At 27.3% G+C, this 14,082-nt stretch overlaps 1 protein-coding gene and 1 long non-coding RNA gene across 3 annotated transcripts; one reads left to right on the top strand and one right to left on the bottom strand.

Annotated features, from left to right (window-relative positions):
* Positions 1-682: 682 nt before the first annotated feature.
* LOC112593785 lies at positions 683-7,162 on the top strand. Its single transcript, XR_003114609.1, has 3 exons — positions 683-911; positions 6,842-6,972; positions 7,072-7,162. It is a non-coding gene; the product is annotated as an uncharacterized LOC112593785 (long non-coding RNA).
* On the bottom strand, positions 2,289-7,338 carry LOC112593784 (glucose dehydrogenase [FAD, quinone]-like). 2 transcript variants are annotated; one of them, XM_025338328.1, is made up of 5 exons: positions 7,067-7,338; positions 6,807-6,933; positions 6,584-6,712; positions 6,269-6,489; positions 2,289-3,738 (listed from the first exon to the last, which is right to left on the bottom strand). In XM_025338328.1, exons 1-5 carry the CDS (start codon positions 7,328-7,330, stop codon positions 2,599-2,601), a joined length of 1,881 nt encoding a protein of 626 aa, XP_025194113.1. In that variant the 5' UTR covers positions 7,331-7,338; the 3' UTR covers positions 2,289-2,598. The 2 variants fall into 2 exon arrangements, with proteins under 2 accessions (XP_025194113.1, XP_025194112.1); XM_025338327.1 differs by having other exon boundaries at positions 2,290-3,738; positions 6,807-6,948.
* Positions 7,339-14,082: the final 6,744 nt, after the last annotated feature.

The following is a 14,082-nucleotide window of genomic DNA, read 5'->3' as shown; positions in this document are numbered from 1 at the left end:
TATTATTATTACGCACATTTAGAGTTATTAGAATTTGAGTGATAGACAAAAATAAATTTTCATTATCGTTGGATATTTATCAGTCTAATTACTCTAATTGTTTCGTTGTACAATATGTACTGTATTAAATAGAATAACACATTGATGATAGCCGTTACTTATATCTTGTTGTTTAATATTAGTTTGAATTATAAAAAATTTTAAATGTAAATTATTATGTAATTGATATAACTTTAAAGTTTTAAGGTGACCACAGTGACAAAACAATTATTTTAATAATGATATTGGATTTGTGTAAAAATTCTCGTTTTTCTTAATTTTTTGTTTATTTTACCCATTATAAAAAATATATTTTTGACCTTTTAAAGTACAAACTAAATCCAATATTCTTAAAAAGTCGAAAACTTAAAAAGAAAAGCACTAAGTAAAATTGTATACACTTATTTTTTAACTAATTTATGGTTACATTTAACTTGAAATTTTAAAATTTTATCTTAAAGAAAATATTAAAAAGTTAAGACAATATTTTTAAATTATATTTTAAATAATTTTTTGTAATATACCTACTAATATAAAATTAAATTAATTATTCTGTTTTTTTTTTTTTTTAATGTACAAATGCAATTATAAAATATTAATAACACATTGATGTATTGTGTAACAATTATAAATATTAATATGTTACATGACACCTATTCATATGAACCCCACTTTATACTGACCGATACATTTAGATTAACACACACACACACACACATACATATAAGTGTAAGGCTTATGGCCAATACACACTATGTATAGGAAGACAGTTCACTGTGTACCTTTGACCAAAATACACTATCAACACATGAACTCTGTAGGACTACGACACAGACATATATTGTTATCAGATAATAAGATTACCTGTATATGTAAGTATTATGTTATAAGTATTTTATAATTTATAAATTAATAGTCACTATCACTGAGTCCGTGGTTATTTAAATATATTTTACGATCCTTTTAATCCATCTCTACTCCCAGCAACGGTTAACTATATTCATAGAATCCTACGATTCTCCCTGAGTATCTTATATTTAACCGATCGTTCCCCCGACCACGTTACACTATAATAAATATACTATACCGAACAACTCCCCAAAACAAGTCTTCCAACTCTAGTGACGTATAATCGTATGCAAATAACTAACCGCTGATATCACATGTTTGCATCAAATAAAAAGGTTAATTACTTAATGTATCCAATGATTTTATATGCAAAGCTACCTATCGCCATATTTATGTAACATCATACCTACTATTAACAAATGATATTTTAATTAAATACTGTATTATTCTAGGAGTAGAATAAAAAAATAAATATTCTGGGATGAATAAATATTAAATACTGTGATATTTATTAAGAATTGTCAAGGTATAAAAATTAAATAACGCAAAAAATCAAATTTCTGATAAATTTTTATATTTTATAATATAAATGTGCTTATATTGCCTATACAGCGCTTAGGGTCACAATAAAATATACAATGTCAACATAATATCAGACATAATATTTAATATTAATAGACTTATCTGTGGTCAGGAACTCGTTTTGTTTAAATCGCCCATGCAATGCAAAGTGGTATATCATTGATTTATTTTTAAACAATACAATATAAAAGGAAATATGATTCTGAATCAATTTTACCTAAATAAAAACATGCATATTACTTTCTGCTTAACTGAATATTATTGAAATAAACAATTATTCATTGTACAGTGACACTACAAACCATACTTGATTTTTCATCGATAGGATAAAAATATGCACTTAAAGTGTAAGTAACAACGTATATAGGAAGGACAAGGAGGTATAGGCCTTGAATGGAACAATAATTAAAATATATTTAATATTTAAACACACAATATGTAAGAGTACTATCGTTTTTAAGTTTTGTTAAGTCTTTTTATCAAGCTTAGAGTCTACGACGCCCCGAAAACAAAATTTATAAGGTACACTTATTTGATAATATGTACCTATCATAAATATTATTGGTTTAAAGCGTGGTTGAACTAATGTCGAGTTCTTATCTGTTGATTACTTTTTGTACTATATAGTTTTTACTCTCCATAGTGACAAAATTGTGAGATTTTGGTTTACCCAAATTTAATTCTGTAAAATTGCAAACACTTTTTAACACCTACCCTGGAGAACGATCAGAGCACTTTTTTAAATTTTGCATTTTGATCCTATTTTTTATAGAATAATTTAGGACTATTCTAAAAAACAATTCTTAACTATTCTTAAATTTTAATACTGTATTAATAATAATAACATTATATGTATAGGTAGATGACCAACAAGTTCAAATAACATATAGGTACACGAAATCGTCAATTGTGTTGCAATGTTATTTATACAGATAAAATCGCTTTTTAGGTAATACACACCGTTGGACGTCGGTAGTTATTATATAATAGTCATATCAGTTAATATGCTCAAAATCTTAGACTAGATTTAATTTCCAAAGTTGTTTGTACATAAAGCTATCCTTTCTATACAAAAATTATAAAAATTAAAAACATCATATATAGGTATGTGTATAATCACACCATTGACTACAACGTCAATACGTCCCAGTCCTCTTTGATCATGTCCGATGCTTTTTCCGCGATCATAATCGTCGGTGCGTTGGTGTGAGCCGCCGGTATTTCCGGCATAATCGATGCGTCCACCACTCTCAAACCGCGGACGCCGTGCACACGTAATCTCGGATCGACGACTGCCGTAGGGTCGGAGGCCGGTCCCATCTTGCACGTGCCGGACAGGTGATAGATCGTGTACGATATCTGTCGGGCGGAACACTTCCAGTAAGCGTCCGTGTCGAACACGTGTTGCTTGCACCCAGGCAGCGGAGTGTCCAGGATCTTGGCGCCTAGTGATCTCATCGGACTGGTGCGCAGCATCCGCTGGAATAGTCGGACTCCAGCCACTAACACGTCCAGATCGGTCTCGTCGGCAAAATAGTTGGGGTCGATTAGTGGATGGTGAAACGGGTTCGCGTCCCTCAGCCATACCCGACCGCGACTCTTGGGTAGCATTACCATTGGAAACACTATGAACCCGTCCTTGCCCTCGGTGGCCCGGTATACGGCGTCGTACAGGTCGGCCTTCATGCCACAAAGGCTAGAAATCATCTTATGGGACGAGTATGTCGCCGACGCTAGCAGCAATTCGAGATTGGCATGTCCGTCAATCGACCCGGGCCTGTGCGTGTCCACCAACGCCAGAGCTTCGGCACCTCCAGGCACTGTGCTCACGCTAACACCATGTACTAGAAAGTCGTTCACAGCGTCTGTATCTTTTAAAATGTTTTCCATTCGTATCGAAACGGTTTTGTTTATCGATACGGTCAAACTGCCGAGCGCTACATGGTCCATCAGGTTCTCGCCGACCGGCAAGTCTTTCACCAACGGGATGTGATGGTCCATCAGGTGTTGCTTCGGACCGATTCCGGATAGCATGAGCAGCTGCGGAGAATTTATGGATCCACCAGAAACGATCACTTCCTTTCGTACAAACACTCTGTATCTTTTGAGCTTCGAGACAAATTCCACTCCAATTGCCTTTTTCGTCGCTCCATCTATCAGTATTTGCGTTACCGTGCTGAACTTTTTCACATGCAGGTTCGATCTGTTTTTCGTTGGGAACAGAAACGCAGTGTTTGTGCTCCAACGACGACCGTTTTTCATTGTAGCCTGAAGTTAAAAAAAAATATATATATTTTTTTGTAAAACCATAGTATGAAAATGTTGATGGTTTTAATAATGATATACAATATTAAAGTTATAGAATGCTCAAACGTTCTTTAAAATTAAAATTAAAAAACAACAAAATCACGTGATAACTTCTTGTTATTATAAATTTGTGTGCCACTGATTGGTTATTAAATTAATAATGAAAGTGGCTGCTTGGTGGACAAACAATAAAAATTGGTTTTATTTTTCCTATAGTTTATTATAAAAAACTACGAAAAGCTTTAAATAAGATAGTTATGCTATAAATTACTGTTATTTTCTATAACCTATGGAGTATATTATACTACGAGTTATTGATTTAATAATATTACAAAATATTACTACGGCCATTAATTACAAAATAGATTCTTTAATCGATATCATAGCTAAATAAGACATGGGAACCAAGAAGAGTATTTTAAATATCCAATTTTCTTCTTCCTACTTATAGAAATTCACTATCACAACTTGGTGAGCCATGGCAGGTGAACAGGGAAGTGGTGTCGTGGGGACAGTTACTATTTATAATTATTAATTATAGTCATTCTTATAGTTCTTAGTTGATTATACTCGTCCAATATTTATTATTTTCGTTATTCATAAGTATATCATACATTTCTTTCTCTATTTTTAAATTGTATTAACATTTCTAAGAGTAATGAAACAGTTAAGTTGCATATATTATGCTAAAATAATTAAATAATTAAATTTTGTATCTAATTAACTAATTGAATTTTATTTGATAAGATTGGAAAATGTGTTATTTTTTTATGTGATATTGTTTATTTAAAAAAAATAAAAAATTAGACATTAGTCAAGGTGACTATCAATAAGAGAGTATCCAATTATTTTTATAAAGACTTTGTATTTTTTATTAAATTATATAATTGAACTATAGGCAAAGATTATAGGTATAAAAAAAATAAACTATACTAAAATGTATATTTTATATTGGCATTAGATTTTAATATGTACTATATTTTAACTATCAAAAGTTGATTTTCTCTAATATTATTTTTTCTTAATATTACGTAAAGCATTTTGTAGATGCTTTTTTCCAAAAAAATATTAATACTGATTTAAACTTATGAATTTATGTTTAAAAAAAAAAGCTAGCTTATAGAATTATTTATAGTTTATGAAACTATTAACAATAACAATGGTTTTGATTTCTCATGGGAGGGAGGATATATAGTGTACCTTAGATTGTTTAAAACCATTTATATTTTTGGGTAAAGGTCCCATTTTACATTTGACTTTAGGACCCTTAAGTTTAAATTGTGCCACTGTTTCGAGTAAGATCGTAGTTGTTTGAATATTGACAATTTAAAAGCTCCTTAAAACTCGTTAATTAAAACTAACGATCTAGTATAATTATATCTAACATAGTATTATATACTCACTGCCAAATTTTAAAATATAGATTACTTATGCATATATACTATTTTTAATAACTTTTTTTTAGTAATATAAATATTTTTATAATTATTTAAATAAGCATAAAAGAATTGTACATTGGAACTAGATTCTTATGAATAAAATACGTAGGCAATAACAATTTACATGTGTACTTTTTTTTGTTTTGTTTTGGAGTATAGTTTTAACACTTTTAACGTTTTAATTGTTTCTTATTTATAGATAATAAATATTAAAATTAATTTCAATTTTATTGAGGAAAAAAATCAATTATTTGGGAAACCAATCATAACCATAGCACCTTTTAAGTATAAAGTAAAACATATTTTTTTAACCTTTTATCATGTCATATTCAGCAGTACAATTTTACAAAAACAACAGCAAATTTAATTTAATTTATATATAGTTATAGGTATAATTAGGCCTCGGAAGATCTAGAAGCTAAAAAAGGCAAAATATGCACGAAAAAACTATAAAATATGCATTAAAAATTATGTTAAATATGCAAAAAAATTATTCTGAATTCCAAAAAAAAAAAAAATCAGATATTGTTAATGAATTAATAAAATAATAATATACATAAAAACTGTTTACAACTGGTTTTTAATATAATTAAAAATATTTTTTCAGTATTTTTGAAATTACTGTAAACACCTTCGTTGAAAATTTTAAGTTTTATAATTGAAGTATACAGGTTAAGAAAGAAAAAAATCTATTTTTTTAGAAAAATATAAAATATGCATAATATGTGTATAAAATCAATAAAATATGCACTTTTTAAACTAAAATTGACAAAATATGCAAAATATTATGCATTTTCAATTTTCAATTATTTAACTCTTTATTGTACAGTTCAGATTTCTAGCTTAATCTGCTATAAATTGAGAGCATATAAAACAATATGCAATTTCTACAACTTCCGAACCCTAGTTATAATATATAGTTATTTTTGTGTTTTTATAACTTTCAAAAATCGTGATTTTGAAGCTTAAAAGCCTACAATTTAATTTAAAATATTTTATGTACATTATATAATAACTAAATATTTACTATTACAACATTGATTTATTTTTACCTGTAAATAATTGATTCCTATTTGTTTTTTCCCATTTACGTCTACAATAGGAAGTCCGATTTGTGATCCGGCTTCAACAAAAGCTTTCGCTATTGGCGTCTTATAAGGGACGTCGGTCACCGACAACAATCCACTTTTGCCATGATAACCCGAATCAGCATGAGACAAGTTGGCGCTCTCCGATTTGATAAAATACTTCAGAACACTGTCATAGTCCCATCCTTGAAAAACGTTTTAATTTTTGAGTTTTCAAACTCGGTCCCGACGAGATATCTGCATATTGTTATATTACTGAAATAAATGTTTTACAGTTACCTGTATTGCCCATATTTGCCCATTTGTCGTAATCTTTTCTATTACCACGTGTATATATCATATAATTTAATATACTACTGCCACCCATGACTTTACCCCTTGGAAATTTGCATCGACTGCCCTCGAAACCTATACATTAGGAAAATCAAATTTTATTGCGAATTTTTAAAAAACTCGCTCTACATTAATTGATTTCAAAATGTTAGTTGATTGTAAAAATTACCAAGGCACGAATTATTTGTCGGCACTGTTTTGTAGTTCCAATTGATTGTGGAAAATTGCCAAAATGGAGCGGCCAATGGTATATCCATGAGATGGATGGCGTGTTGTCCAGCTTCAATCAATAATACCTGCCAATTTTTGATCTGATCATCACAAGCATGATCATAGTAAGATAAATAATTTAATGAATAAAAAAAAAAAAAAAACACCAAAACCACATCAACTACAAATTAAAACGTTACTCTGTTTTTGGTTACTTACTTCAGACAATCGACTCGCCACTACTGATCCTGCACTTCCGGCACCGACAACAATGAAATCGTATTCCGGAAGAACTTGTTCCCGGTTGATGGGTTCACGTGACTCCCATTCAAAATTTTCAATCAATGACTTAAGACCCGATTCGAATAATGAAGAAAATCCTGCACTACTCGTATTTGTAAATCCGCGATCGATTGAAACTACAAATAAATACAATGATATTTGCACCTGAATTGATAGTGAAATAATTTTTATAAATCTCATTATCTTAAAAATAATTATATGCACTACTATTATTTATACTTAATTTATTGTATTTTTACAGACAAATTATTATTTAGTATACTGATCAAAAACTAATATATTTTAGTAAATAATTTTAAAAAACACTACAAAAATTATGGAAAATACAAATCAAGTTAGACGTATAATATTTTTCTTTAAACATAGTTTGACTGCTTCGGAATTTAAACTGAGACTCAATCCAACAATGAATTTCATTACGGTTGTATTTATTATGATTAATTTTCTAATAATACAATATTAAAAATTTACGAATGAAGGTCGTGCTGATAAAAAATAGTTTATTAGTAAAAATATCTTTATTTTTCATTTTTGTATTTAAGTTTTTCTATAACTTCCATTTGATGCTTATTATTAAAAATTATCCAAAAATATAATTATTTAGAAATATTCTCTATTGTAAACGCAGGGTTATGTCATTTGCAATGGGTAAGTATTCAATATTTTTATTTTCTGCAAAATATGTCACTGTTTATTATGCAACAATGTAAGTATATCGTTTTTTTTTTTTTTTGTAATATATTTATTTATTATAATATTTTAATTCAACAAAGATATTAAAAATTAACTGATAAATTTGTTGTTTTTTTTTTTTTTTAAATTAAATATCTAATTATAAACTGTAATTTACGTTATCAAGTTAATAACAGACCCAGCAGCCTAGCTAAAATTTGCATGAATATAGCAACCATGTCGCTTTACTACTCGTATTATAATCTTGTTGTATTTCGTAATAATAAATGTAATTAATTTTATTATATTTTGAATATTATTAAAAAGGTAATGTTTATTTATGCGTAAGTGATCCATTACCAAATCTATTGCACTCATAGTTTTGAATTTCAATTAATAGATCATTTAATCACAAGGGTAAGTTACTTAGAATCAATTATAGTACAAACTTATATTTACGTACACATTCTTAAAAATATAAATATTTAAATATCGGTAAAGCACGATTGAGCATATACCTTTTTAGCAACATGATTGAGCATAGAATATTTTATACGATGTTGCCACATTCACGTTGCGAACATTTTGTAGTTTATTATTTTCACATATTATTACACCAATTATTAAGATATATCAGGCGCGAGCTGTGAGCCGGTCCAACTTTATCGACAATGTTATCGATTAATAAATTAATTTTAGAGCAAAAAAGTTCTACAGCGTTTTAAACATTTAGAATTGGGGGAAAATATAAAATAATTATGATACAATTCAAAAATTATTATAGATTATAGAAATAATATCAGTGTTCGATCACTTATCGTCGTGTCACATAAAGTGTGATTCTCATGTCCATGAAGTCGTTGGATATTGATCGAAACACAAACAGAAACGTTGACTAAGATCAAATCAATTCAAAATAAGTCCATATAAAATTACAATCCATTAAAGAAATTTAAAAAATAGAATTTTATATTCAAGCTTTCAACCAATATTTAAATTGTAAGAATACGGAATCTTTATTAAAATATTTAAACCAACTTGGAAATAGATACCAAGGTATAATAATATAATTTAATTTATTATTATTATCAAATAAATTTATATATTATATAATGTGACTACTATTGGGACTGTTATGGACTTATAAATATTTTTATTTTATTATTTTATGTCATAACTATTATTATTATCAAACAATCTAAATACTATTATAATGCGATTAGGTATATTACATATTACCTATGAAATCATGACATGTTATATTTTGAATTATTATAATTATTTGAATAAATAATTTTGTATAATACAGTTCAAAATTAAAGAAGGCAACGTTGCATAGTTTTTTATGCTCAATCGTGTAGGTTTTCTTTTGTATTTTAATTTCCTTTGATACGCCGACAATTTTGCTCAATCCTGTCACAAAAAAAGGTGTTTTATGCTCAATCGTGTTACAGTCAAGATAACAGGTAATCGAACATTATTATCGATTATTGCTCTGTTAATCTAACGAGTATATTTTATATTATACAATATACATATTAACGTTTGGTATTTTAAAATATTAAATATTTTTAGAAAATATTATAACGATCAATAACGACATTTAAAATTTTAAAAAATTTAAAATTTATAAAAATATAACCCAGATTTCAATAAAGTATAAAAAAAAAAATGACCTAAAAATACTAAAAATGACCCTAAATTCAAAAAAAGTACAAAAATATGCAAAATAAAAACTATATATTTAAACTCATAGATGACTGAATCATATTTTGTGCTTGAAAAGCTATATCCTGTAAATCTTAAAAAAAAATGCAAAATCCTATACTCGCCTTAAAAGAAGCATTTGCAACAAAATCTGGGCCCTAGTTATAATAATTACGACTTTAAATTGATTCGTAGACTACTAGTTTTTCTTGATTTAATGGTAGTTTAATTTTGGAATAAAAAACATTAATATCTATATTAAATTATAATATACAGTTAACTCCTATTATGTCAAATATCTAAGAAAATAGAAAATTTTAAAATACAGGGTGTTCCAAAATGATTCATCCGATTTAAAAAAATCATATTTATTGTAAAATTTGATTAATCATGTTAGAATTAATTTTAAATTTTGATGGATTATTTTAAGTTTTAGGTACAATGCTTATAAATGTTCAATGTGACCCCCCTTACTTGCACAACACACATCTAAGCGATATTCAAATTCCTCATAAACCTGTTGAAGCATGTCAACTGTAACCAAGTTGATGGCGCCTGTAATGCGACTTTTCAATTCGTCAAAATCTTTTGGAAGGGGAGGTACATAAACAATGCTTTTTATGTAACCCCAGAGAAAAAAAAAAAAAAAAAAAAAAAACTTCTCAAAGCGGAGCACACAAAACGCTTTTTGTTGCTCGGTCGACATTTCGATAACAACTAATTAAGTTACGTCACTAACGATTACGGTGCCGAATTTAACAACTAGATAACTTAAAATAAACTTAGTTATCTAATCTTTCCATTAATACATTGGTCATTAACCTGCGATTAACCGTTGCCGAACTATATCAGTTCGTAATCGGATGAATCATTTTGGAACACTCTGTATTAAGAATAATTTTAATGACATAATTTCAAGAGAATTTCAATGTAGTATGAGATGACAAAAAATTCATGATATCAATGTTTCGAATTTTAAGAATTTCCTATATTATGTTAATGTTTTAAAACACATTCTATATTCATAATAATTCTATATTTAAAAAATAATAAATTAATCAATGACATTGTCTATTGTTGCATTAAATCATAATATGTAATAAACAAAAATACCTAATACTTCAGTTAGTATTAGTAGGTAATACTAGTCTAGTCTTAGTAGATATAACACGTACCTAGCATAATTATATAGGTACATTTTATGTTATTCTTACTATTCTTCACTAAAAGTTTTTTTTTATCTCAAGTAGGTTTTTTATATTTAAACTTGAATTAAAGGTATTTTTCATCAGTGTTTTGTTAAAATTTAAAAAATACAGTAATATAAATAATTTTTGCTTTAACTTATTTTAGTGAGAAATAATAAAATTATAATTTAACTTATCAACTACAATAGTCGATGATTAACTTTTTTTTTTAATAATTAATTAAGCCTGCTGTTTTAGATAAGTTGTGATGAGATTTATCATTATAGAGTGTATATTATAAAGTAGGTATATAGACTATATATTTCGTTTTTAACATATAATTAGTAAAAAATATATTTTTAAATTCAACATATTGTATGATATTTTAGAGTATAATATTGGTATTGGTGTATAATTAATTGTAATATAAACCAAAATTTGTTTCTTGGTATTTATTTATTTTTTTTTTTTTTTTCGTAAAATATTAAGCTATATTATAATCTATTATATTATACAAATATAAAACTGTTTTCAGGTTTGTAAAATTGTAACTCGTCAACATTCATTAATTAAAAAATATGATCAAATACAATATTATCTATATTCTTTAGCTCTGTATCACTTACGGACATTTCAAATTATAACAGAACGTATTTATTAGCCTAAACAAGCCCGAATTATTACGTAATCCGTATAGAATGTTATTTTCAAAGTTATTTTTAACCTAGAAAAATTAATGTGGAGATTTCTAAATTATTATAGCACGATATTATAATAAACGGCTAAACAGATTTATACAGTGTTAGCAAATTTGACCGACTAAGATCATTTAAACTCATGATATTATTGTCAATGTAACTTATATAATCACCAGTATTATAAAATAACAACCTGCCAACTAAATTAGATGTACCACACTAAAAAATGAATACGTAATAACGAAAATATTGAAAATTTGATATATATCAATGATGATAACTAAGGATTAGAACTTATTGCTTCAAAAATGATCGAAATATGCAGTCAAAATTGTCAAAATACGTTTAAAAGTAAGTCGCTACTATTTAATTTTTTTTTTTAATGTATAAAATATATCAAATATTTAAAAAATAAAACTTAAATTAAAAGATAAAAATAATTTATAAATGATTTTTATTTCTTCTTACAACATAGAATATAGATGACATTAAGTTTTACTACAACTGATTATAAAGTAGTCAATATTTTTGCCAACTAAGATTTCCTGAAAAATCTTATATATAGATCTATTGATTTTCCTAATCTATAGGTGAGCTTAATTTCAAGTTTCTGAGCTTCTAGACTAGATCATTATATTAAATAGGATGAAAAAGACAGTTCTGGCGGCTGATCCTGCTGGCTGATCCCTATACTGGGTTGCTGACCCCTGACTATGTTTTTTTGACCCCCTGATCCCTGCTGATCCCTACCCACTGGTCGCGCACGTACGCGACGTATATTTACCCTCACCTCCTCATCATGGTCGTTCATATGCTTGCACTTGAAGGAGAATGGTACAAGGACGGAGCTGATGAGATTTTAAATCACCATATGGATGCATATGAAAACCGCGAAAGAGAATTTCGAAAAAACTAATTTTTTTATATATATTTCATATTTTGTTTTCAAAATAAATATATTATGATTTACAATAAAGCTAATATTATAATTTTATATTTTTATATTTTATTTTCAATTTATAAACATAATGTTAGCATGATAGTTATATATAGTAGTAATTTTTAAAGTTATACGTATTGGTGAGGTGACTGTTTAACGCACGCCCCGATAAAATAATATTATCCTATATTTTTGTGTAAGTTCTAGTTAATTGAGTGAAAATAACAATAAATTGGTTTACTTTGATAACATGATAAGTGATAACGGTAATATATTTTGTAGTTTTTTTCCGATTCGAAATATTGTTGCTTTTATAACATGATAAGTGATAACGGTAATATATATCTCGCACACGTATGCGACCGCCGGGCCAGCAATGGTCGACCATGATGAGGAGGTGGGGATAAATATACGTCGCATACGTGCGCGACCGGGCCTGTTGAACCGGGTTGGTTCAACAGGGATCAGGGGGTCAAAAAAACATAGTCAGGGATCAGCAACCCAGCATAGGGATCGGCCAGCAGGATCAGCCGTCAGAACTGTCTTTTTCATCCTACTATATTATTTTTATAATTCTATTAGCACCACCAATCATTTCCGTAATAGATATATAATCTATATTCATGATGATGTACATTGCTAATGAGAAATGTCCACTTCTATTTTTTTATAGCTTAATTATTATATTGTGTTTAGAAAATTTTATCGTTGTATAAAATAATTATGTGTCTACATTATGTAAACGTGTGTACAAATATTGTATTGGTCCGTTCTGTTAAAATAAAATAGCTAGGTTGATTATTAAATAATAAATGCTCATAAAATCTTACGTACCTGCCTGTCCTAAGATAAATTATTTAAAAAAATATTTTTAATCACTTACCACATGATTCCGTTACATCTAAAAATAAATATGTCAACATATATTGTGTTAATATTTTTAAACAAATAATAAAGATATATTTTTATCTTTTTTAATCAAATAGAAAAAAATGCTAAATATGTAAATTCAAACTTTTTATTTAATTTTACCATTTCATAAAACAAATTTATAGGTTATCTAAAATAATCTATGACTACTATATAAAAATCATGTAATTACAAGAAACTTTGGATCCTAGTAATAACTAATAACTTATTAGTAATAAGAAATAACTAACATTATCATTCAACTCTGCTATACTATAGATAAATCTAATAATGAATTTTGACGAAAGAAATGTAGATATTTTATATCTTTAAATTTTATAGATTAGATTGCATACTTACTTAAAAAAGGATAGTTGTAGAATTTTTTTTCTAGTTGAAATTGTTTACATAATTCAGGTGACAGTACGGTCTTAAATTTATACATGCCCTATATACATATATTTAAAATAAAACGAACGTATTTTAATTAAATTTTATTTTTGTTTAAATGTAATATAATAAATAATTAAAAATAGTGTAATTTTATTATTTACTTTACATAAATTAAGTAATGATTAAAAATAAAAAAGTTTATATAATAAATTATAAAATCAAATAATTAATTTAAAAAAATTAGTAATAAAATAGAAGCACCAATATTTTCACAACATATGAGTACTATAAGTTTTAATATGAACCTAAGTACAAACACTATTTAATTTCTGCTTTAACAATTTGGTCATTAGTATATGTTTTTTTTTTATTGAATTTAAGCCCGGCGACTAGGACCATTAGCTGTTGTAGGATTTATTAACTCTG

The sequence above is a fragment of the Melanaphis sacchari genome, unplaced genomic scaffold (assembly GCF_002803265.2).
Source record: "Melanaphis sacchari strain LSU unplaced genomic scaffold, SCAv2.0 Contig20_pilon_pilon, whole genome shotgun sequence".
Lineage (NCBI taxonomy): Eukaryota > Metazoa > Arthropoda > Insecta > Hemiptera > Aphididae > Melanaphis > Melanaphis sacchari.
Note: the sequence above shows the minus strand (reverse complement) of the source record. Positions and strands in the feature narration are given on the sequence as shown.

Coding starts and splice junctions, on each gene's coding strand:
- LOC112593784 (XM_025338327.1), bottom strand. CDS start 7,330: ATGAGATTTATAAAAATTATTTCACTATCAATTCAGGTGCAAATATCA. Junction 6,490..6,583: donor GGCAAATATGGGCAATACAG/GTAACTGTAAAA, acceptor ACGTTTTTCAAG/GATGGGACTATGACAGTGTT. Junction 3,739..6,268: donor TAGGAATCAATTATTTACAG/GTAAAAATAAAT, acceptor TTTTAACTTCAG/GCTACAATGAAAAACGGTCG.